This window comes from Pararge aegeria, chromosome 8 (genome assembly GCF_905163445.1).
Source record: "Pararge aegeria chromosome 8, ilParAegt1.1, whole genome shotgun sequence".
Lineage (NCBI taxonomy): Eukaryota > Metazoa > Arthropoda > Insecta > Lepidoptera > Nymphalidae > Pararge > Pararge aegeria.
Window position 1 is genome coordinate 10,041,924 of NC_053187.1, and position 27,802 is coordinate 10,069,725.

At 34.7% G+C, this 27,802-nt stretch overlaps 1 protein-coding gene across 5 annotated transcripts in view; it reads right to left on the reverse strand.

Moving 5' to 3' along the window:
* The window catches only part of LOC120625704, a 163,947-nt gene that overhangs the window by 49,644 nt on the left and 86,501 nt on the right, over positions 1-27,802 (reverse strand). Inside the window, exon 1 of one of the 5 annotated variants that reach the window (XM_039892846.1) lies at positions 4,609-5,558. The exons of the other annotated variants lie outside the window; for them this stretch is intronic. Within the exon in view, the coding sequence (XP_039748780.1) occupies positions 4,609-5,502 (894 nt within the window). The 5' untranslated portion in view covers positions 5,503-5,558. Of the gene's footprint in view, positions 1-4,608; positions 5,559-27,802 lie in introns of those variants that run through there. 5 annotated transcript variants of the gene reach the window in all.

A 27,802-nucleotide genomic window follows, 5' to 3' on the forward strand; every position in this document is an offset into this window, starting at 1 on the left:
ATTATTATTACTAAACTTTCGCATTTATTTATCAAATTCTCACATGGTGATGTCAAATTTTAATTTAGCGTAATTAAATACCGTAAAAAATGTGAAAATGAAAAAGTTAGGAGTGCTTTACTACAAAGCGCATGCGGGGCACGGCACCATGCACTCCGTTCAATGGCCCTCGACGGCGGCGTCACGGGCGTCCTCTTACTTCTCAAAACAAAAAGACATACATTCAGTAACTAAATTATGTGCCAAAATTAGACAGGGAATGGTTTAGTCTATAAATAAATTAAATTTTCAGGATATTTATAGCATTATATCTAGTGTATTTTGCTTTATTTTTAATGCATTTCTTACATTTTCTATTATTATGTATCAATTAATTTTTATGTTGAAGATAGAAAGAAAAGAAGAGAAAATTAAGATTTTTTTCATTGTATAGTTGTTTATGTTTATGCCTATCCAATATTTAGGATAAAATATGTTAGCCGTTACACCAATTAATAATAATAAAATAAACATTCAGTTATATAAAAAAGAGGTTTTATTTTAAAAACTAGCTGACCCGCGCAACTTTGTCTGCATCAAATCGGTTATTATCGGATTTTTTATCTTTAAAAAACCAAGAGTGAAAACCGTTTGGAAATCCGCTCGGTAGTTTTCAGTTTTTCGCTAAGACATACAGACCGAAAAGAATCCTTTGTCACTTTTCAGGTCCTAAACTATGCGTATCCAACAAACCACGAATTTGAAATAAAAATACGAAAAAAATAGCGATGCTATTCTGTTGGAGCTGTTTGCTTTTCCGGGATAAAAAGAAGCCTATGAGCTACTGCAGACCATATCGTATTTCTCTGACAAATTTTAGCCAAATCGGTTCATTCGTTGTGGATTTAAAGCGTAACAAACATCAATCCATCCATCCATCCATCCATACAACCATTCTCACAAACTTTTGCATTTATAATATTAGTAGGATGGTACACATGCATTCGATCGTTATTCTATATGCCTTGCGACTCGCTGTTATTTGTGAAGTTATGTCCTTTATCTTCGACAATATTTATCAGAACTTCATTAAAATTACACAATACATGCTTGATAGTATCCACTTTCAAATATAAAAGAATTATTAAAATAGGTTCAAATTGAACGGAGCTATGAAGTAAAATTTCCCGGGAAAAGCTTATTGATTATCAAGATAAAAAGTAGCCTATATGTTTACCCGGAATATCAGCTACCACTATATAAATTTCATTTAAATCCGTTCAGTAGTTTTCACTTGATGCCCGGACAGACAGACAGACAGACAAAATTAAATTAAAATCTGTTTTGGACGCAGTATAAATTATAAAGGACCCCCCGGTCAAAATTTTTTAAATATATTAAATGTACAGAAATCTTCCAGTTACAGTTTTATTATAAGTATAGAAAAAAAAAATCATATAACCATAAAAGTTGTATCAAAATGAGGCTCTATTAAAATGGTAAGCAAATACTGATGTCTAATTTATAATTAAATCATTTCGATACTCAGGTAGGTAAATAATGTTAAAACATTCTTAATAAGCTTAATGTAATTTTTTTTCGTATAATTATTACTCTATCTTCAGGACTAACATTCAGTCATAATATAAGTTACCAAGTAAAAGTAATGTAAAGTCCTAACAAGCAAAAATGTAGGAACTTAAATGTAGATTAACACCGAAAATACAGAGTAAAGTTGAAGCTTACAATTGAATTAATGCAAATACCTTTTTATACAATACCGTAGTAGTTTCCTAAAGGGAAAAAGAAAGTGAATATTATACGGAATATTTATTACACGTTTGCTTACTTCAGCGAATAACTAGTGCTACTTGACGAACTCACGTTTTTGCACAAAGTTAGTTCGTAAATCTTGATGTAATCAGACTTCTAAGTGCCTTTATTATTATTATGAACCTAATAATCGAGATATAACATATTGGTGCTCAAGCGAGTCCACGTGATTTCAATAGAATTTCATTCCAGCATTCCAATTCAGCGGTAAATTGCTACTGGGATAATATGAAAACCGCTTTGGGCTTAGAAGACTGTACTGAATCTAATGAGCAATCAAGTCCGGTGAGGGCATATAAATTACTGGAATAACGGAGACAATGCTGTCAATTTCAAAATTCATTTAATAGCTATTCACACCCACCACAGTTCACTTTACGCCACCGTGCATTGTCACAATAATATCAGGAAATATTTTCAACACTTAATATATTATGTTCAAAACGTTAAACTTATGTTCTCATACAGGGAGCACCGAAATCCGAGCATATTTAATACATTTTATTTTCTGCATCAGGTACCTTAACAATATTATTAACATTTTAATTTAAATCTCGCCGAAATAAGTCAACAATAAGCATTTATTAGCCGTACCACAGACTACTGTAGTACAAATTATATTAAAACTTCATAATGAAATACCTATTTATACCTCGCCTATTCGGAGGTAGAAGTCACAGTTTCGGAACTAACTTTCGCATTGCTGAATCGTTTGCGTATAGTTTTGTGGCTAATGTATCGTCAACTTTGGGCAGCTAGCTTTAGTAGTGAATATTCTGTTTTGCAATTCATCCTATTCCTCTGCCGTGGAAGCCGTGGAAACTTCAAATGGAGCAAGGTTGAACGGCTCAGGAAATTTAAATAGATTATTATTCACACAAGAATTGGAGGGAAGGATAAAACCCTACCAGACTACAGTACCTATAAGCTTCACAGAATTAACATAATGTTTGCTTCGCCAGAGCTCCAATGCTACTAGTCTCAGGAATTACATATTTGATTTATTTTCAGATGCAAAATTTCTAACAAGACACTTGGACATTTACGAAAAAGTTACCAGAAAATGATAACGCTTCAATCTTTTCTTATAGTGATATCGAGAAATTCATCAATCCCTGCCACATAGATATCTGCATTCACCGTATATTTAAACCTCATGTTTCAGTAATTTTATATCACTGTACGGCTTGAGGTATGGAATAAAATTAATAGTATTTATAGGCAGTTTTATAAAGTAGGAAATAAAAGGCCTCATTAGTAAAAAGGAAATTGCGGCCTCCCACGGAGAAATCTAAAATAAGGTCAAAATGTTAGCTATTTTTTACTGGCTTTTATCTTCGAGCTATCTATTGTATGGGGTTATTGTGAAACCAATTGAGAGCCTCACAGGTACATAAGAGGGCTGTAAAAACAACCTACATACATCAGACAATGTGTCCGCGTATTATAAGGGAATCATGTTTTTATACCTAGTCTAATTAAAATTTCTAAGTGTATAAATAAAACTTTGAAGTGCATGAAATCTTGAAGAAATATAGGAATTTATGCTAATGACAACTTCTTTATTGAAGACCTGTATACTAAGCTGAGCTCACATATTTTATTGCTCTGAAAAGTAAACCTATTGAATCCATATTTAAATCACAACAAAAATATTAAAACACTAGAGGACTGATAACAGGTTTTATGGATTATTACATCCGTTGCTTATTACCGGCCATAAATTCGACTATCCGTCGTTAAATGTAATTATTTTGCAACTAATTGCGTTATCGATGACGTTATCGCTGTGCTAATAATTTGGTGATCGTGATTGTAGGTACTACGAATCATTACGTAACAGATATAAAAACTAAGTTTTACAATAAAACCTGCTTAAGCTTCTAATCTATATGTATATTTAGCGAAAGGTCACTGACTGTTTCTCTGACTTATTCTTGAGAAACAAGAGGGTGAAATGGGGATTGGAAGTTTGTATGCAAGTCCTATGTTTTTGAAATTAGATACATGAACATCGGCATTTATGTTATTGGCTTTAAATAATAAATAAATGTGTAAACTATTTTGGAAAATAATTTCAGGGTGGTAAAATGGCGATAAAAGTTTTTACTGTTTTTTTTTCACTATCTACAGACTAGAAATTTAGCAAATAGGATTCTATTGAAGAATATTTCAGGTTAGGGACACCAAAATTTGCATAAGAGGTTACTAATTATAAATAAATGGGTTAATAAGTGATGCACGTACAACAGTCGAGAAGTTTAAATGCGGAAAATAATGCGGATGTCTTCATTAATGTGGTCAAACTAGGATGGCAGCGGAATAAACGGATTCTTTGTAACTCCGGTTATAGTATTGAACCGCAATATATTAATATAAAGGACAAGGTGTGTCTTTCCGTCAGTTTATAGGTATGTAACGTATAAACTATTGAACAGGTCTTAAGAAAATTTTCCGGTAGCTTTCATTCTGGAGAAGGGCATATGCACCATTGAGGATCTTCTCAAACTCATAGGAAATAATGAATTGTACGCAGACGAAGCCTTGGTCATTAGCCTAAATCATCCTGAGCTGCACACTACTAGTTTTTAACAGTTTTTTTTTAAACTTTACTTTTATAAATCAGTTTTAAGTATGTATTTCTGTCTGATTGTGACGTGATAACGTATAAAAAAGGCGAGCCCGGGTTTTTTTTTTAATTTCAGGGTAAATTTAATAGAAAAAAACAATAAATAATAATTTATATATATAATATGAATAAGTGATATTTTGTAGATTTTAAGTTTATAAACTCACCTTTCTCAGGAACGATTCGTTGCAAGTTTGAGCTGTCCCTTTCCAGTGGTAGTGACGATATCTGACGTTTCCAAGTAATTTTGCACCGTGTAACATGGACACTTCGTACACGATACGACGTATGTTAAGTACATCCGTACGTTTCTTATATTTATTTAGCTTACGTCGACGAACTATACGCTCGTCCGGTTCGGAATACTCGCCGGTGCTTGTAAGCCCTTCCTCAGCGGCCCACGCACTTAGTACACTTTCTATAAAACTGAATAATTGCTGTACGTTTGGCTCTAATTTGCTAGGGATGTAGAGATAAGGCGAAACGGTTTTTTTTGGTACTATTGTCTTTTCCTCGGGTTCATCTTCTGGTGGAGGGGCGACATCGTGATAAGGACACGAGTGTACTTTATGGTGGTGGTGATGGTGATGATGATGGTGATGCTTCATTTTATGTTTTGGATCCTTCGAAACCGAACCGCCACCGCCTTCCCCTTTGTCCGCGGTTTCCCCGCCGCTTGAATGCGAATCTGCACTGCGCTCTCTGTGCGGTTTAGGCCGTCCATTAGACTGAAGAGCTACCAGAGCTCCAGCAGCTAAGCAGCAGTGGTGTGCAACGCAGCAAAAACGAGCATCTCCTTTAGCAACGCCCGTGTGCGATTTGTGGCAGAACGAAATATCTGGTACTCTGGCTCCGAGCGCCGCCAAATGCGCGCGGTCGGCGCACACCTGCATGAGGAGATTTTCTCCGAAGTGCACAGTCTTATGGCGGCGGCGGCGGAGGTGCATGAGCGTGCCGCTGCCAGCCAGCGAGGGCGGTGCGGAGGCGGAGGCAGGCTTGCCACGGGGCTCGGACGCACGCGCACATCTAGGCGGCGGCACGCGTTGCGTCTCCACCATCATTGGCGAGGAGCGGCGTCAGCGGCCGGCGCGCGAACGTCACCTCATCACGAGTTACAATCCCACTTCTTACTATTCCCTCTCCTCACTCCCTAAATGTAGCTTTATTAAATCATACACGAAATTTTGCCTACATCTTACAGTTCAATGTCATTTTGAACACTCACTGATATCATTTTTTGCAAATAAAGTTTTTAATTAATCGACTGTTTAATAGTATTTGTTAAATATACTAAACATCTAGATAAATTACACAAAGTGAGTAATAAAGTATTTAAAATAAAATGTTTCCATGGTACTAAAACATACACAAGTACGCGTTTAACTTCATCGCACTTTGTCTAATCAAATACCAGCTTTAATTTGCCCTTTGCGTTTTTAATTAACTAATTTTGTGAAGACATATTATTACGCAATTATGGCGCTTTTAACTCAACGACAAACGCTTTATCTCATGCCTCAATACCGACCTAAACGTCAAATATATCAAAGTTATTCTTGTTCATTTGATAAAACAGTTATTGGTTATTATTCTGTCAAGTATATCTTATTGTTGTTTATGTTTGATGTTTAAGTTAATGTATCGATGTATTTTTTTTAATTGCTTGTATTTTATTCTATGATAAGATTCATCAAATTAAAATAAAATAACGCATTACCATAAAAGTAGATAATTAAGAAGAAGAGAGTATAAAGAAGAAGCGATGGTACATGCGAGTAGGTTTAAAAGTCTGAGCTGTAGTTATTTTTTAGTCTTCATTACGTCTAGGTGTGAAACAACAAAGGCAAATTGCTTGCCTCTGAGCTAAAGACGGCTGTGTTCAGAGAAATTGGGTTACCTGTCGATAATAATGAGTTGTTTTTCTGAAGTTGTTAGTTTATTTACGATTTCGAAACTTTAAATAGACAATTGGAATATTAAGGTAATGTATAGGTATACACAGCTGAACTAACGTTGTTTTTCGTCAGTGTTCCCGACGCAGATACGCGGTGTTTTCTTGCGCTCTAACATTTGAAAGGTGCTGTCAATTGAAGTGTGACAAAACACTCATTTAATAATATGGGGGTTTTCCAGGTAATGACGGTAAAAATTATTAAATTTTTAAATTTAACTGTGAAGCTGGTTTAATTTTTAGTCTAAGTAGTCTGTTCTGGTTAAGTGATTTCATTCAATATTATATATATCATTTATAGCCTAATATACGTTAACAACTATATCCAATATATCAGTTTATAAATCATTTACCTTATACACTTATTTAAAACTACTATAGACTATGTTGTTTACATAGTTAATATTAAGTTAAAACCTCATTTTTCGATGTCGGTTGATAAAGTATCACTTTATCAAGTCTTAAAGTCATTGAATCATATCTTCATAAGAAGTATGATTGTCAAAAAAATGCAAAATTTCCTCACGATGTTTGACGTTGCGGTGCCTCGACACAGTATATATAGGTTCTCAGTGAACCAAACGATAGCGCGACGGAATGAACTTGTGGTGCCATCTATCGCAGCTTCCAACAACTTTTTTACCTCTTTACAAACGGCCTATCGGCCGCTTGGGGTGACGCGAACGCGCTATTGTAGGTTTTAAAGTTGCGTTCCGAGTCCGTAATTATTATACAAGAAGCTGGATTGTCATTCTTGTTTTTATTATTCCTATATCTGATGCAATTTTAATATATTACGATATCATTCCTTAGCTAACATTAATTCGCATGGGAAAATTTGTGTAGTGGTTAGAAAATACAATAGCTGTCTTATTATTTTATTCAAAATATTATTAAACTATCCTGAATGTTAAATTTTTTTTTTTTTTAGCATTATTGAATGTTTTATATGATATTTTTGAGTGTACTCTGAACTTCGGTAACTTCCGCGGTATTGCTAACTAAGCATTATTTACGATGGTATTTGTCTCTTTGGTTGTGATCGTTTTACTGAAGAAAACCTAAAGAAATATATGCTCATCATTTTTGCGAATTATCAATTTTATATTCTATTTTAAAATTTAAAGTAGAATAAATTAAAATTTAGCGTACCCAGCCCGCTTCACCGGGCTAGACTTTACTTTATTTTATTTAAACAATAAACTTACATAACTAAATTTTTTATTTAACTCAAGGTCTCAAAGGTAAGAGTAACTTCTCTTAACTCAAACTCATTTAGGTCAATCCGGAGATTCCCTGAAAGTTTAATTAAAATCGGTCCAGCCGTTTTGGAGCCATATATTTAATATATAAAATAATTCCAGAAACAAAAACACGTATATCTCTACCTCTTTAAAATATAAGTAAGAAGTTACGATTAAAAAAATCATAGCAAGATTTACTAACGTTCAATACAAACAGATGTTTTATTTTAATATAAGGCTCCTAACAAATATTGTGACAAGCTATAAAACAAAGTTCTCGTTTTAAAATTATTATGTACTTATTTAACGTGTTAGACATATATAACGATCCTCACTCTATCCTAATCAAAGATAAATTTTATCGTTTATATAATTGGGTCCGAGGAAATGAAAATGCTTTAAAGCTCAACAGATGAAACTCCTATAACAATTATTATATTATCTATTTATTTCAACGATAATTGTTGAAGATTCCTTCAGCGAGAAGTTATTTGAAAGTACTTAAGGTAAAAATAAAATTTGCACAGAGAAAACCTTGCAATAGTTTAACAGGAAATACGTCAATAACGAGTGTCCATGTAATACGGGGCTGCATTTGAAATAGGTTGTTCTCTGAAAATGACGTTAACAAGATGTCAAGGTACTATGATAAAGCAAAAATAAACCATTGCAAAACATTGTAGACAATAAAAGCCATATTACAATATTTCCCGGTATTCAAAAATCAACCTTATATCGTATCGGGTTGTTATTATACACAAGTTCAAAATACCTAGTACCTGCCTAGTACATTTTTATCATACATTATGAAACCACAAATAGTCACAAAAATAATTCTTTTAGCAATATTTTCGTATAATGTAAAACGAGAATCATATTTCAATAAGCCATACAAAAGTTTCGGCAAGAATCGTCTATTCGGAATATATTAATTTTTTTTTTTAATTTTTAAATATCACCCATTACCGGCAAAATACAGGGCATGGGTTCCTTTTAAGAATGAAAAGAGTTTCGGACGTAGTCCACCACGCTGGATTGAATGAGTGTGGATTTATGGATTTCACGCGAAGACAACAATGTGGGCAACTCTCAGGTATTGAGAGAGTTGTCCTGACAGCTGCTGGACTAAAGGCCTCTCCCAATTGTGGGGATGCCCATACTCATGCTGGCAAAAAGTTGATGATCGCAGTAGATGGTGGTAGTAACAATAGCGTAAAGGACGCTACTGTCCTTTGTCTGGTATATTATAAGATATTTTATTCCATAAATTAAAAACGCACATAGGTACCTCCGAAAACTTAGAGGTGCTGGGGATCAATCTCGCCCCCCTTAAAGGGAAGCTGAGTTATAACCACTAAGCTATCTACGCTTTCTATAAAATCATCATCCAACATCTCCTGAGGATGCTCCGGTGTCGGAGCGAAACGTGCGTAGAGGGGTACATTGCCGAAGATCTGTTTGGTGTGGGGTATAAGGATTGAAGAAATTATAAATTACACCATACAGATTCTCATAATATATCATAGAATATACCAATATTCTATCCAATACGGATAAGGTTGCTATTGGATAACCTTGTTTGAACTAAAATTTATTATTAGTGGCCACAAAATCTGGTCTCGCAAAAGTTAAATGACGCAAACTGAATAATTGCGATGGAAAGTCGAGGATCGTTAGGACAAAGATAAAACGATGCAAATCGGTCAAATTAGGAGCGCCACGAGATTCCAATAATTCTATTATGAGTTGGTTTAAATAAACCGGGGTTTAGGGGTTTTATTTATATTCATTAATAATAATTATTACTTTTTGGTTACTAGGCCAATTTAGTACAGGGATATGTTTTTAGTACTTTTTAGATTTTCTTGTTTTGGTGTAACACTAGACAAGAAATAATAACGACTGGAACGACGACGAACCATATAATTTATAAAACGTTTTTTCCTCGTTCTCACGATGTTTTCCTTCACCGTTGAAGCAGGTGATATTTTAATTGCTTTAAACGCACATAACTTAGATAATTTGTTGTTTGTACTGGGATTCGAACTCGGACCGAAATGGAAGACGAAGTCCTAACCACTAAGTTATCACTGCTTCGAAAAAAATAATCTTGCATATATAAGAACATATATGCTACTAATCTACCTAGTTCTAGCCTGGCGGGTTTACGTAGAATGACAGTGATTTCGTAACCATCGCTATTATTTCTGTTCTGCTGACCCTATTCTACTATAGGTTACACTACGCAATTTGTGCGAAATTTCAGTCGATAACAATTTTTTATATGGTTAATATTTGCATGCTTGCAGTATTGAAATATTATATAGTCATAGAAAAAACAGCCTTCGTTTAATAACTTACGAATCGCATATTGTTTACTACAGGTTTTTAATATAAAAACATTCTGCCAAAAGCACTAGCTGTGGAATTGTGGACAAGTGTGAGCTTTAATACAATGCTGTTAAGTTTGTCTTTGCTCTGAAATTTCAGCGTTTCGATCCTCGAAAGTGACTCGATTTCGAGCGTACTAAGCTCTGCGGGCTAAGGGTACAAGCTTTTGAATTCTCTTAGTCTTAGTTTTAAGTTACGAATTTAGTTATCTCCGTTATCTCGCTAGAGTGCAAATATTTGTATGTACGCATCAAGAGTGCCTTCTAAAGAAAAAAAGAGTGCCTTCCTATATTAATTTAAAAAAAATTTTTTGTATCTGAATGTGATAAATTTCGCAAAACACCCGCTGCGTATTCAAATCAACGAACTTATCAAAAACTAAGCAAAAAAATCAACATAAGTTCCTCCACTGAGCTACTTTGTATTTCATTCATAACGTGAGATTGATGTATTTCTTGTAGTTTTGTCACGTTTTAATTACGCTAACAGCCGGCGCGTCCCAAGGGAAGTAGGGCGTTATGCACCACAACAAAGCGTCATTGCATTTGGTCTATCACGACGGCATCGCTCACGGCCTTTATATGAATCTGAAATCTATTTGCATCGTTTTAACAAACAAGACCTTGCATTGTTTTTACTGTATTCTAATTAAACCTATATCTGACCTCCAATCCGAAAATTTCCTCGTACTTATATCTAATTAACATAGACACTAATAGAAACACTATGTAAAGGAGTGGCCTACAGAAGCTGGAATTATATAAGACGCCTTCCTTAGCGATAACATATTTACTAACTACTGTTGCTATTAATTTATTAGGGCGCGATCGATTATCCTTGATGAGTGATGACGCAGTAAATTACAATTATAAGCTTATCCGCACGGGTGCTCTAACAACTTGGATTTCCGTATTATGTCTAATGTCCAGTGTCCAATACAAAATAAAAACGTATCGAAATTTATTTCTTTAAGATGGGTTGTATTACAACTATTGAAAAGGTGCATCTCCGTGGAGAGACTTAATTCATTGGTGAATCTTAAAAGGACGTTGCAACAAATTCGCTTTTAAATAACGAGTAACTAAGGCAAAAATTTCATTAAAATAGTATGGATATCTAATATTTAATAGGCTTCTCAAAAAAAAAAAACATTTTTTCGGTTATAATTATTCTTAGGATACCCACCAAACTGCTCCAATGCTAGCCAAGCCCGCCAGGCTTTAACGATTATTATTACAAGTTAGTGAATTTAACCGGGACTGACGACTGCATAAACTGGATATGGACACCGCTATTACCGAGTATTTAAACATAAAAATCTAATACCTAAAAATTCTTGATCCGACTCAGGAATGCAGGCTAGGACCAAGCGATCCGTAGTTAAATACTCAAACCATGCGAAGGGATAGGAAACGAGGAAAAAGGCAAGCTCAAAAGACAAAATAAAATCATCGTCACCAAACTTTACAGGATTACTCGCCAGGTAAATAACCACACACATTTTGTCCAGTTGTCATAGATTATATCAAATGAAACATAATTATTCATATATATTATGGCTTTTAACCAATCTAAAAAAGAACAATAAATTTTTGGTTTTATTCGTGGTTTAATATTATAACTTGGTGTACGACCTATGCGAGGCCTAAAACGGTCGAGTTGAGCTACGTCAGTAAGCAAACGGGCCTGACTGTTGTTATTCGGACCATTACACCCTCTTCACGGTTCAGGGAGTACAGTAAAATGTCGATCGCTGTTATTATCATTTATCACTTACATAATAATTAAACTCAAGAAGCCCTTCCTTAAAATAAACGTTTTTTCATAATTCAAATCAGTTATTGGCATAAGAGATGTTACACCCTTCGCCAATGGAAACTATGCAGCAAAATCAGGCATCAAATAAAATAATAAAAATAAACTAGAACAACTAAAAGTATATTTTATGCACTGTATTCAAATACGTCAAATTCAAATATTTCTTTATTAAAATCGGCGTATAGGTGGCACTTTTGATGCGTTAATTACATACAAAGTGATTAGTGATGGCGATAACAACATTCGTAAACTTAAGACCAAAGCTGCGCCGGTTCCAGACGCGCCCTGGTCTAAAATTAAGCCCACAACAAACCTAGCCGGATTTTCTTTTTGTTTTCACCATCTCACATTATCATTTGAAAATATTTAAGAAGCAACCTGGTTAGAGCAATATTTCACAACTAAGCTTTTTTATCGTTTACGTAATCCTTTATACTATAATAGGACTTTTCCAAAAACTTTCGCTTAATACAAACTTTGAACGTTTTTAGAGACATCCCGAAGATATCTACCGGTAATTTATCGTAATATTGTATAAAATTTCCTTTAAATTAATTGCTTATTTTATAAAGTCTAGTGTATTGCACCGAAAGTTTATTTTTGCTTTTAACGTTCAAATTATTGCAGTCACATTTTCTTTTAAATTGAGATATGTTTCGTTAGATAAATTTTCAAATATGTATTGGCTGTAAACTGTCATTATTTTAACATCTTTAAATTTATCCCTAAATGACTTTCTCGGACCCATTTGTAGAACGAAAATGGGAATGGAAAAATCTTTCAAATTAATATTGTATTAATTTGCTTTTACCCGCGCGAACCACATCTGCACGATGCAATCTATATTTTTTTCAATCTGTATACACCATACCAAACAGATCTTCCAATATATACACTCTACGTAATTTTCGTTCCAAAACCGGATCATCCTCGGAAGATGTTGAATTTACAATGTACATTTCCTACATCTTAGCAAATTAAATAAAACCTTTGAAATCGGTTAATGGATGAAAATATGCAGTTTCATCCGATAACAATGCGTTAAAATATTTATTTTTGTGGCTATGGTTTGCTCTGTAAACCATAATATATTTAGTGAAACTAAATTACCGCTCATATCATACCCAACATATTGGAGTTGTCATAACGTCATACACCATATGCTAAATCTAATATATAATATTTACCAATAATAAAACTGAACAGTTTGTTTTATTGTTTGTTGGTTTGAACCGAGCAAAGTAAATAACAGGGCGTGACGCTGGGATCGTTAAATATCGTATAGAATACCAGATCATAGAATTTATAACATGATATATAGTGCTAAATATCAAGCCAACATTTCCCCTGACAAAATCTCTCATTATTTGAATAGTAGTAATAGTTAGCATTGATATCAACGTTTTAATCGTTTTATTTATGGTTCCTCTTAGAAAAGCGAAACGAATCTCACGCCAACGAATTTCATCGCCATAATTTGGTTGGTAAATCTTTGGTTTTCTTCTGTCATTCGTAACTTTAGTACTGCTGAAAATTTTCTCTCAAAACTACGATATGGGGTTGTTCAAGCAGTGGATAAACAAATTCTTCTACAGCCAGCAAATCATGCCTTCTTACCGTCTTGCTAGTTTGCCCGATATTTATATAAGGGATGCCTTTTTTTTTCATATCTATCGCTCTATTTTTAGATATTTCTTTGTGAAAAAGAGCATAATTTCAGCTATGAAAAGAAAAAATATATGACAAATATTATATTTTTAACCGTTATTGTGTTATTGTGTACTCAAAAAACTAAGCGCATCGCGTTGAAAATAGTTTCTTCCTACTAGTTATATTGCGGCAAATAACGTTTGAAAATAATATATGCATCCATAAAAAATAATATATTTGTACAATAGTGCAATAAGCTAAAGCTTTTCTTTTGCAATATAGCCCGTCCACGTATTTAAATGATTGCGACGAAATTGACTTACTTTGACAATATATATTGGCTTATTTAATTATCTTAGTTATTTTTATATTTTTCCTACTTCCGTAGACATTTTTAATTACTCTAAATTACTTGTATTTCTGTGGCATCCGTTATAATTTTCTATTCACATATATTCTCTATTGAGTCAATGATATTTCATGGTGTACCTATACAGTATATCTCATTGTAGATGAGATTTATTGAATTACTGAATATAATATTCCACCAAGGCAGAGGACTACTACGTCTCTCCGCACTTGAGCATCTACCGATTACGAGTTATTAATTGATATTCTCCCTTGAGGAGTTTCGTCTTTATTTTCGAAAAATCTGTAGTCTATCCTCTACAACTGTTATGGAATTATCGAAGCATCACATCTCTCGGGTCATCATCTCTCGAAATCGCGTTAGATTTGACGGGAACATTGAGTGGCTACGCCGATGTGGACTGCAAATTGAAATTAAATATGTTATTTGACTTTGATTGTTTAATTCAATACAAATTTGGAAACATAAAAATTTTCATCGAAATCTGTCCAGCCGTTACAGCTGTTAGGCGACAAACACGCATACCAAAGCACTATATAACAAACTATCAACCTTGAGGTTGATAGTTTGTTATATGATACTCAAAATATAAAAGACTATATATTAGGTAGATACTACGAGTAGCGACATATAATTAATAAAGAGGAACCACATATCCAAAAATTATTTTATCAAACATTTCCAGTGATTAAGTATTAATTTAATTTTATTTTTCATATATTTATTATATTTCACTTTCAAAATGTTATATCAAATGTATATCAATACAATATTTAATTTTGACCCAGTGTAATAATTATAAGATTTTTTGAAACCGCCTCGCCGAAATATTATTATCAATCGTATTTTATGATAGAATGGTTATCTAAGGCACAAATACTTTTTTTTAAACCAACTGGTATTAAATGAGTTTGACTCATTTAAAATTACATATAGACATACAATCACTTCAGCTATGTAACATCCATATACTCGTATATAGAAACCTCAAAGAAAGTAAGTCCATATCTATAGTTGCATTTGTTATTAATAAAGCAACAAATTGGATTAAAGGTGAAGGTGCAATACAAAAAATAAAGCTCAAGATTAGATAGAATTCTCTGTGTACGCTTTTAGGTCAAGTATTGTCGCTGAGCTTTGCATCATACAAATGTTTGGCACTTGTGTTTGCTGATTCTACACAAGTTTAAAGTGCTGAAAGCACTACACTTGTTTACGGGATAATCCTACTTTACCTTGATCTAACTGAAATGTCAGCTGCAATTGACATCCATTATTACATGGACTACTTTAAGATACGGCATTGCAATTGAAATGCTTTTATCTGATGATTTAGCAACCTCATTTTGACAGATTTTGATTAACATAACGTATAAGTTTTACTACTATAATAAAAGCGAACAACGGGTTATATCCAATATGGACCTAAATGCCTGTAATTCCATTTCAGAATCAATTCGCATATGATATTGTTATCGTTTTACTATAAATGTGTAATGGACTCAATTTAATGTTTCACGGCATGAAATCGCATAGACTAATAAGTAAGCAATTACAGATCTGAAATGAGAGGTGAGCAACTAAATGGACGTTTTCATACGAGCGTCCTGCATTGCGCCAAACTCCTATTTGTGTTGTTCTATTTGTTCTTTTAATTGGAACAGCACCAACGAGAACGATACGGTATGACGGCAAATTAAAAAATATATTCATTGTATTCCGATTCAATTTTTACAGTTAACAAGTTTTCTAAACAATATCGTGCTACGGTTTGCCTGTCAAAACAATTATCAGTGATGTTTCAGTAACATGGAAATATAGAGCTACAGATAACCATCCAGTTGTAAATGGTTTATCAGTAATTGGAATCGAATTGGAACAACATTTTTAAACGAAACGATAAACCTGTTCCGATGTCTATTGCCGCGACGGTAGGTGGAGGTACACATCACTTTTTTCACATGTATCGGATTAGATGTAGTAAGATATCAACAACAGTATGCAATGTTCTATCACAAATGTTCCTGACGTTATATTTTTAGTTGATAAATAAATAAGTTTATTGAGTTACATAACCGAGCACAGGGCACGCGGAGGACTGTTCCAACGCCCAGGCGGTTCTCAGTGCGACTGGATCCGGCACGCGTCGACGGAGGGTGGTCGCGATCGTCGAACTTCGTTACGATTCGGAGCAAAACGATCGTAAGTCCTCGGGCGCTTTCGGAGCACGCGCGCCTGCGGGCGGGCGGCACCGCGGCGCCCGTGTGCCCCGCATTACCCGCCTGCTACAGGGCTGCCACACATACAGCGGGACACGTCCCGGCTTTAACGACAGGATTAACTAACTGGTCGTAAATGCGTGAACTAGATACTTAACATTGGTGCCTATACTTTGACCTATTAAATGAATTATCAGGTCAATCTTTGATTTGAGCTATGAAATAAAACCATCATTATCAAACTATTACCAGCCAACTACCGGTCAAGGGTCTTCTGTCAGAAAGAGAAGGGTTTTGAAGCAAGTCGACTACACACACCTTAGGAAACGTTATAAAGGTTATGTAGGTTTCTTCGCAATGTCTTTCGTTTGCCGTTAAACCAAGTGAAATTGTAATTGTTGAAATTGAAAAACGCATATCACTCCTAAAATTTGCGTTCCAGGATCGAACTCAGCACCTTCAAAAGGGAGGTTGCTGCTCTAACTACAAGGCTTTTATCGTTCCAAATAAGAAACTATAACCCAAATAAGAGATGTCCCGCGACAGTTTTTAATTTGCTGTTTGATGAGGCAATTCTCCCGGGTTAAATAAAGACTTCTTTTATTTCTTCAGAATGCTAGCAACTAGCAATTCCCTCGACATGTATGCAATTGTATATATGCTAGCAAGGTATTGAACATAGAAAGTCACTGCATAGTCGCATTAATAATATAAGTGTGGATTTGTATCTTTGTTAAAGATTCTATAGAAAACGAAGGTCCCTAAAAATACTTAGAAGTCTCATATTTTCCTTGTGCTGTTGTAATATTAACTTTAACTCTTACATGTAATATAAATGAATAAAAATTTTTAATATGAAACAATATTAAACTTATAGGCGAGATATTCATAAAAGGTTTTACCGGTAAGAAGTGCATAAAACTCTACATTCATAGTTTTTGACTGCGTTATTAGTATGGCACACAGATTATACCTCTAGCTTCAATAACAGAATCACGAAATCAGAATCTGGGCACGAAAACAGGTTTCCTGGCCTCTGGTGTTTTTAGTTTTCTCAGTTTAATGGCGTCACTGGCCAAGTGCTACGACTGTACAACCAACCAAGCCTTTCATTAAAATCTATTAGAAAGAACGAATGTTTCAATTGCTTAATTAAGATGATTTTCAACACAATGATAGAGTTTTCAGTTTATTTTCATCGAAAAATACAATAAATAAATAAAAGTAGTAGTCTTTTGTATTTATATAACAATTTAAAATAATGGTAAAATTGTAAAGTGTACAAGAAGAAGAAAACTTTTCATGCAAGCATAAAGGATCACGGATCACGGATCACGGATCACGGATCACGGATCACGAATAAATAATAAGATTCTAAGTAAAGGAAAATGCACGTAGCACGAAGAAACGTTGGACACTGGGACCTCAAGTTGCTGGAATGGAGATACTGCATCGGTAAACGCTGCATAGACTGGACTCGAATGACAGGTGACATCAAATGCTTCGTAGAAAACCGCTGGACGCAAGGCACGAGGCCGTTGAATTTGAAACTTCCTACAAAAGCCCTATGTTGACCCACAATGGTGTAGTTCATTTATCTTCCACAGTTATATAGGAAGAAACTCTCAAACATGTGTAATTCAGCAACTCTCATTAAATCAGCCTAGCGAACATAAGCTGCATATCCTATATCCAACGAGCGAGACCGGCATGCAGGCTGCGTTACCAGGCTTTCTACTTTTTCTCTTTGGATGTCTGGAAGAAATTGCTTTGTACCGACAGAAAATTCAATTGTAGGCTATTCTTAACAGTGTACTGAATTTCATGTAATTTTATTTCAAGGTAACTTATCTCTTCTTCTACATATCATCTACAACGTAGTTAAGCGATCCGTCGATTTGTAAATCACAGCCATTATACGGAAAGTATTGAAATTAAAAGTTGGAATTTAGCAAAGTAATAAAAACGAGTACTATAATAATTGTAACATCATATTAGTCTGCTCATGATTTATAATTTAAAGTACGCGGCATCTTTAAAATGGTACCTTTTATAAATAATTAATTTCTATTTTGTTAGTTTAAGACAATGTCTGTCTGTTGTTTGTAATAAAATAAATAAAAATAATATCTAGTAAATACTTTAAACGAATCAAAATAGGCATTTCATGCTCACATGTGCTTTCAAAATCATAGAGAATCTGTTGGACTTCTGTCAACTGTGTTTTGCTTGTTTGTCCTAAGCGACCTATCTTGGCTTACAACCGACTTGATTTTTGAGATAAAGTTAATTGAAAGGGCAGAGAGTAATATTTGATCCTGCACAAACATCAAATTCCCATTGGTGATACAGGAACATTCGTATTTTTTATACCAAATATCTTCCTTCGTTCACATACAAAGCAATCAAATGACTTATTCGCCGCGGGTAAAACCGCGGGGCGCTATATTTTATATAGGTATTTTTTGTAGGTCATATCAACTCAAATATCAGCAGTTCCTCAAAATAGTTCTATTAAATAAATAACTTTATAGTATAATTGGAACTAGGAGACCAAACCTCTCCCTATGCCGTTCCGCTATTTAATGTGCAAAACCTGCGAGTATTACGCAATTTTGTCGCAAAAGTAGCATAATCTAATTATAGGCCAGAACGTTATCGCGCGGCCGTCACGTTTCTCAAGTGAATTTTTCTCACGCGGAAAAATTCCGTCTGCATTTTTAAGATGAAGCAGCAGAAAGTTATAAAATGCGCTGTTTATATTTACCAGTGGGGGCGGGGTGAATGCACCTCCCTCGATGTTTTCTTGATGTTTTGTAACATTAGTAGGACACGCCATGGGATATTATTGATTGATGTCAATTTTTCGCACTTTCCATGTCCTTCGTTTACTCGTATTTTGATCATGGATAATGGTAACTCTGATCGTTCATCATATGAAAGTTGTCGTCTCGCTTAGCGCTAAATTCGTGAAAATACGCACGCTCATGCTGCTTTAATATTTCGTTCTTCCCCCTAAATTCTCAAACAAGTACCGGTTTCAGGTACGACATAAATACTGTACTCGCGACACATTGCCAGTACGTCGTAAAGCTTCAGTCAAGAGTGTAATAAAAATTGTATCATTTGTTATATCACATTATAGACCCCCCTTCGGTGGGGTGCACTGGTGTGCTGGATAAGAGGCAGATTCTAGGCATTGCAGTGATCACAACCAATTTTGACAATTTTTTAAATTGTTAATTTATGTTAATGCTTCCTATTAGATTTACAAATGAAATAGTTGACGATTTTCTGTTCTGACAATAATTGGTCAGCTGTTTCATGCTTGAGTGTTTAAAGTGGTTTCGTGAAATGTGACGTAAACGTTGTTACTTCAAGTCACCTGTTTTGTATCTTACTTTATAAGTTTACATATAGATATTTATTGCCAGTTAAGTTAATTTACACGAAATATCGCAGTTTCATTTAAAATTCATAAGTCAGGGAACGGTCATTCTTTTCCATTGCCTGGGAAGTTCGAAATATCACACATTTTTAGGTTTTCTAAAACCCCCCTAAATCCACGACATATTGCGCTAGTCAGAGTACCTACGTATTGAAAAAGCCTTCCTCGAAAAAGAAAATAGAGATCACGTTTTTAACAGGCACATTAGTAAAAACTGTAAAAGTTTATTTGAAAGCTTCATTTAATCTAAAAACAGAGATAATATTACGATTTCCTTTTAAGTTCAGTATTTAACTCAGATATAACGGCGAACTGGGGGCGCATCAGTAGTTAGATTTACAAGGGAATGTTTACATGTTATACAAGTCTCAATGGTGCACGGATAACAATAAACTGTTGGAGTGGCAACTCCCAATCCATTACACTAATACGCAAATAGAAATAACTAATATAAACCGTGGGATTAAAACATATATTTACTTTTAAAGCAGAGTAACATTTTCATACCAATACCGACTGCACAAGTCGGTATTGGTATGGTAGGTATGAAAATGTTACTTGTCTTATATAAAATCTGACTCGAGGGAGAGAAGTGGTGACACCTCATTTGAAAATTTGCCGCTACATTCATCGGTAGATGCATTCAATTTCAATGTAATCGTTACACACGTAAGATTGATTAGCGTATATGTTTGACTAGATATGCCCTGGGCTCTTCCCGCGATTTATTTATCCCAACTTTTGATATTTATTTGCAAATATAAATTTAGTAGAAAACTTGGGATAATTAATTGCTCCATTGAAGAAGAAAACCCAAACTTTTTTATATCACAAGGTCGTCCGGGATTACAATGATCCTGTGTATTATTCTTAATCCTCCAGGTACCTTAACACGTAATATCAAAATCCTGTCATCGATTTTAGCATAAAGAGGAAATAACAGAATTGCACTCTAGGTCTATTCCTCCACATTTCTTTGGTTCTAAGTGTTGAGTGTAGGCCATTTTGGGACCATTGTTTGGGACTTTATATTTTATTTCACATTTTTTCGCTATTAATTGTATTTGTTGTGCATGAAAAGTGCCAATCATCTAACATAATATCTTCGGTTCAACCGCTTCACCGATTTTAATGTAATTAGGCCAAGAGTTAGCTCGAATATCAGAAACGGACAAAGGATAATTTCAACCCGGGAAAATAAAGGGTTCCTACGGGATTTACAACAATATTTGTTTCGTAGTATGTCACGAGCATACCGTAAGAGGACCGGATAAATGGAGCAGGACATTAATGTACTGGCATACAGGTCACTTTACAAGGAAACGGGGCAGACAATTTCAAGGGTGGGTGACACATGGACGAGAACAGCTAGAAACAGAAAACTGTGGAGAAAGTTGGAGGAGGCTTTTGCCAACAAAGGGCAAACAGATGGAGTTACTGAGGCAGAGTGAAAAAGATAAATATATAAACTAATAATTGTTTTAATGCTCTAATCATAACATAAGTACAGAAATAAATTGCAACAGAAATTGTACAGAAATATCCAATACATAGTACACACATATATACAGTACACATATCGCGGGCACAGGTAGGTATTATTGTAAAGATAAAAATTAAAATAAAGTTGACGTTCAATTCACTTTAGTAGATAAAATAAAATCTAATATTAATACCATGAAGTAATTTTTTTGCGAATAAGGGTATCTTATTGCATCTCTCGGCTTAACTGTCTGTGATCTTTCCAAAGCTAGTTAGCTTAAAGTTTTATTAAAAGAGACACGACAATTTTACACCAGAATAATTTTATCCGAACCTACTTATGTTGGGTATTCTTAGCCTTTTATATCGAGGCTCTACTCTCATTTGACCTTTTTCCTTGACATAAAAAGTTTACTTTTTAAACTAGAAGGCAACAAAAAATGACATAAACTTGTAGCCTTTGATTGCCTTGGAAATGTCTCTTAACCTTACAAATAGGTATAAAACATGGAAAATCTCTGAATGGAGGCTGATTGTTATTATTATTGTATGTAGAGTAGAACTCAAATTGGAGTCAGATTTTCAAATTGGAATAATATTTTTGAATAGTTTGTTCCGCTAACTGACAATTTAAACAACTTTATTGCATAATAAAGTAAACACACACAGGAACACTTACATTAACATAAATTATATGTAAAAGGCGGCCTTATCACTAAAAGTGATCTCTTTCAGGCTACCTTAACTATTGGAATAAGGCAATGAGAGACGGAAAATTGAAATTCTATATAAAAAAATATATATAATATACATAAATAATTAAATAAAATAATAAATGTAATAATATAATATATATGCATAAATACACATACATATACATATAATATTAACATGTTGATAGTGACAAATAGTGCCTCCTTACACGACTTTTAGTTATTTTGGTTGAATCATTTTCGATATGACTATGTCAATATATTTCGACCATAGCTCTCTCCATTGCAACCTAGGTTTATAGTTGATTATGCGGCCAATAGCTAGAAACAATATTTTAAAGCCTTATAATAATCATTAGTCATCATTATTATCATCAAACCATTACAGACCCACTACAGAAAACGGGTCTCCTATTAGAATGAGTAGGGTTTTGGCCGGAGTCCACCACTGCGTAGACTAACAAGCTTCTGAAAACATTCGAAAACTCTGAGGCGTGTTTCCTAAATATGCGTGCCCTTGCCATTAAAGAAGGTAATTTTATTGCTTGAATTGGAAATGTACATAACTCCGAGTTAGAGGTGCGTGCCGGAGGTCGAACTTGGTGCCCTCGAAAGTGAGATCGAGGTTTTGACCACTACGCTTACCGCTCCACATATCATTAGTGCTTTCACTTAACAAGTTTTGTTTGAAGACTTTGTTCTATAACTAATGATAGATTTTAACGAGAACAAATCAATACATACGTTCGTAAAAAGTCAGTCTATCGGTAGGTAGTTGGGTTACGGATAGAAAGGCGAATCCTACCTAGTTATCAGGTTGTTAAGGTAACAATCCCCTACGAAGTGGAAAAATACAATGCCTCGTAATATGTTTCGTTAGTAGGTTCTATGTAGTATTACATGTATTTGCGACTTCCTTTAGACCCTCGTAAAGCTTAGTCGAACTGATGTACAAAAGAAAGACGGAAATTTCTTCTTTTATGTCTGACGTAAAAAGTATAGTTACGAGTACAGAATATGGAAAATAGTAAAAGGAATATATGGCCAGGTCACTAGCTAAGTAAATCTGTGCACTGAGGACCATTGTGCATTAGCTTTCAGCCATCTTTTACAATTTGCCAAAAAACAAAACAAAACAAAAACAAGGAAAACAAAGCGATCGCCTGTTCCATCGTTCCCTATATCCGACTTCAAAGTACGTAAGTTACAAGTAAAAATATTTTCCTAGTGAATAGTAGCATTTACAGTCGGTTTTAGTATAGTTAGGTACTTTTTTATATTTAGCCGTTAAGTTTAACTACCATTTTAGGCCTCCTTTCTTATAGCGGACCGAGCTTTGACCCTCCATGCTGGGGAGATGATACGGGTTGGTGAACCTTAACTATTATTATACCAATATGATAGAATAACTAGAAGCATTTATCTAAGGAATTTTAACTAAACGACAATGGTTAAAATATTGAATTTCAGTTATATTATAACTGAAATAATATAACTGAAATTCGCATGTCTATAGGGAATAGTGCTAAGAAAAGATATATCCTGATTTAAACCGCGATAAACCGCACTCAAAAACTTCGGAAATGAAATAGGGTCTTGAAGACACACTGACATTAGGCTTAAGAGTTGTAAAACAATGGTTCACACTGACCTTTATTTTATCCTATTTCGAAAATTCGAACCTATTTCGAAAAATAACAGTCTTTATTTTGCTCCTACTTATCAGGTTTTATTTAAAACAATATAGTTATCTTTATCATCAGCTTATTAACGTCGCATGTTGGGCACCGTTGGCCGAATCCAACTCGGACGGACAGCGTTCGGGAAACTTTTTGACACCTTTTCGTCCGAAAGCCATCATCGCCTGAAGAATAAAGTCTTCGAACAGTGCATGTTGCCCTTGACCACTTACGGATCAGAAACGTGGTCGCCTACTATGGGCCTCATAGTAGGCTCGGAGTCACTCAGCGGGTGATGGAGAGAGCTATGCTATGAAGGGGTGATAAAATTAGAAATGAAGAGATCCGTTGAAGAACTAGAGTTACCGACATAGCTCAGCGAGTGTGCTAAGTGACAATGGGCGGGGCACATGGAACAGAGAACCAATGGACTTTAGGGTCCTTAAGACCTCCATGTACAGACGACATAAAACGACTTGCTGGGAGCCACTGGAAACAAGCAGCCCGGGACCGTGAATTCCCTCCCTACGACCTATGTACAGCAGTGGACGTCAATCGTTTGAACTGATGATTACCGCTGCCTGTAAATAAATCTCTGCGACATCAGTGGAACAAATTCCTCGGTGGCTACCAATTTGCTTATCCTTTGTTCAATAACTCCAAATCATGCAATAAAACATGTATAAAGTAGTTAGGTATATCTTGATAGACTGATAGATTTATGTATCAGAACCATATGTTTACGAACATAAAACTGGCGTAGTACAATATCTTTATAGTTTATCAGAGTAGTTGGCGCCCGGGTCGTAAAATTGCGCGTCGAGTGTCAACTTGATTCATGCGGTCACGACCTAAGAGTAGAATAATATAGTGCTAAAGGGTTTATCCTAATATCAGAGCTATTAAAAGTTATTGCTTACAACTGCCTAGTCTTGTACTTGTTTTAACAAGTATTTTTAAATAAGTTTGTATTATATTTATATACGGGGCATGTAGTTTAGTTTAAGATCTATAAAAATATTTTGTATTTTTTATAAATAATATGGTATACTTAGTTATACTTAGGTATATTATTACGTATTTATCAAATTTATATACCGCATTTTAAGCCGAGGTTGACAGTCAGAAAATATTTAGCACTAAGTTCACCTTTTTTACATTGTTTTTTTTTTGATATCAAAAAGCAGCAAGTTTCTTTGGATTATTTCTAAACCAAGTTGCGTTTCGAACCCACCAGCTTTCGGTTTTAAGGTTTTAAGTAAAGGAATATTTCATCACCACTAATTCTAATTCTAATGAAAGTTTTGGACTATGAATTCACTTTGGAGAGACTATCTATAAGATTCGATTTAAGTATGTAGTTGGGGTTTGATGAGATATGATCTTAGCAAGCGATCCCGATCAAATAAATAATCAGTGCCTTCGGGCATAGGTTAGTGTGGATAAAATAAGCTTTTTATTAGTATGTTTGATCAAGGATCGGATGTTGGGCCTTATCAAAACAATCACAGTATTTACGAGCACGGAATTCGAAAATTATTGTTGTTGCGGTACTCGTTAAGTCATCAATGCCATGGTTATATTACTGGCTTGTGATAATAATCGTTGTTAAAGTCCACCTTTTATCTTTGGAGCGGATCACATGGATGGTTCTTCCTACCGTAGAGCGCTACTGCCCGGCAGTGGAAAATTTATAGGCTTCTTGACTGATGATTGCTTGCCACTGTAACTTCAATTTTATCAGAATTAAGAGTTACAACTATTTTAAAATCGATAAGGTTATTTTATGTTACCAGTACGTTTGTCAAACGTTTATTTAGCGACCTGCCTGCCTACAATAATTGGCCTGATTTCATTTTTCAGGTTAAACAAATATCACAAAAAAAATTGTTTAATGTTACGTCCGTTACTAAAGTTTATATTATATTCCTAATATGTTCAAGAATAGTTAAACCACAATTTAAAGGATTAGAATACAATATTCAAATAATTAGTTGGAATTAAAAATATAATTTTCATTGAAAACAAAAATTAAGTGTGACTACTAACACTAACAAGTCTGCTTGAATCAGCACGGTAGTTAATCTTTTTCTTCTTATTTTACTATATTAAAATTATTCAATTCAACTTCAAATTTATTGTCTTGTGTACAATGAAATCGCTCACTGTTTCTAAGCAACTTTGTCATTAATGATATTTAAATGTAACCCATTGTATTGTTAAAACAAAACGAGATGAATATCTAGAACTTTTGTTTCCCCTGAAGTATCATCAATAAAACAATCTGCGTTTAAATGCGCACGTTTAGATGGCACAAATTCCGCTTACTCCTCGTCGCGCCGACAACTCTTTCGGATGATGTTTTACTTGACTTCTCCTGGATATAACTCTATAATATTATATTTAATAAACAGTTGCAATATGAAAAGACAAAGCAAAGAAGCGCGTCCACTTCATGTGCTTTTTTTCATCATGCGTTTGCGTGCAGGTAAACCGATGATGATGTAAACGATGATTTGACAGTTAACACTCATTATATTTAGCCGTGATATGCGCAATTAAATATAACTTGATTTAATGGTACGGGAAAACATCGTGGTGAAACCGGCACGCCTTATAGTTCTCTATAATCTTAGCGAAGGTATTTGAAGACTACTAATCCACACTTGGCAAGCTTGGTTGACTAAGGCCTAAAGTCTTCTCAGTCTGAGAGGGGACCCATGCCTGAAGGGGTCCGGTAATGAGTTGTAAATGATAATGATATGTAACCGTGACTGCTGAATGCGTAAAATACGTGAATACTATACTTCTATATTACTTATTACATGACGGCCGATTGGCGCAGTTTGCAGCGACCCTGCTTTCTGAGCCCAAGGCCGTGGGTTCAATTCCCACTACTGAAAAGTGTTTGTGTTTATATGTATTTTATAAGTATTTATGTATGTTATTCATAAAAATATTCATCAGGCATCTTAGTACCCATAACACAAGCTACGGTTACTTCGGGGCTAGATGGCGATGTGTGTATTGTCGTAGTATATTTATTTTATTTATTTATTTATTTACTTGTCGTAGGTTCAATCTCCATAGAAGAAAAATAAATTGTTCTATGTTAATATTTGTATGTTATATGTACCCGTTAACCTGAATTACATAGAATAACTTAATTCTTACTAATCCCTGCCTCGGGAAAACGGCCAGGTGGTATTTCATGATGAGTTATATCCATACATTTAAACAACGTATCTAAACTTACACCTACAAGGTAATTATTAGCTTAAGCTAACTAATATTAAAAATTCTAAATTAAGCCTGCATCCTAGAGGATGATATAGTATATTTTTTTCTAGAAAATCAAAGGAACTAGAAAATGAAAATATCCTATAGAAAAACCTAATTCAAAGTTGACGAAATCGCGAGCATTAGCTAGTTAACTGTAACATTAAAAGCGTCTATTACTGCAAATGCGAGATGTCGCTTTTCGTCGCCTCTTCAATACGTTGTAGATAATTGACGGAGCAAACGAACCGAGAGTACGTTACAAGGGAATATGGCGGTGGTCATAGGGCGCAGGCGTGGATCGGTTCCGCCTCCTGCCTCCCTGCACGGTGCAAGGAGTGAGGCGATGCGACGTCGACGCCACAGTCAACGTCACTAGCGCCAGAGTAATAGTCATGAAGCCAGCGATAGAAATGTTTTAGCGTTTTAAACATATGAAAGGCTAGCTGTTGCCCGCGTTCTTCGCTCACTTTTATTAAGAACGTTTTCCTCAGACCAAAAGTAGCCTATATTACTCTCCGTCTTTTCAACTAACTCTATGCCAAAAATAAAGTTTCTTGGTTGCTTGGTTGGAGCGTGAAGGAAGAACAAACACACTATCGCATTAAAAAAATATCACATGATGCTTTTAATATTAGTCGATCTTTGTAATACTGAAGCCCATGAGTACTAACTTGATTTTAAGAACATCCAAAGAATATCCAATATAAAAATATCCTTTCTTACATTTCGGGTCAGTTTATAAATAAATAATAATAACACGGTTAGAAATAATGAAAAATGAATATCATATAGCATATTGCGCAATGCAGTCCTTCCATCGCAAAAAGGGAAGCACCTGTTGCCGTGCGATCACCTAGTCATCATATTGATCTATCCATTACTATAAAAAGCTTTGCACCTAGCCTACCTGAATGACTAACATACAATTTAAAGCTCAAATGACCGAAAGCAGAAAAAAAAGCTTTGTAAGAAAGGATTTCTTCAAGATATTTTCCAGTTTTATCCACGAAAATTGATATTTTTGATATGGTTAAAAAATAGAAGTATAATATAAAAGTTTTTGATATTTCCACTCCCGAAGACTCAAAAATAAGGGATTAACTTTATTGAAAAA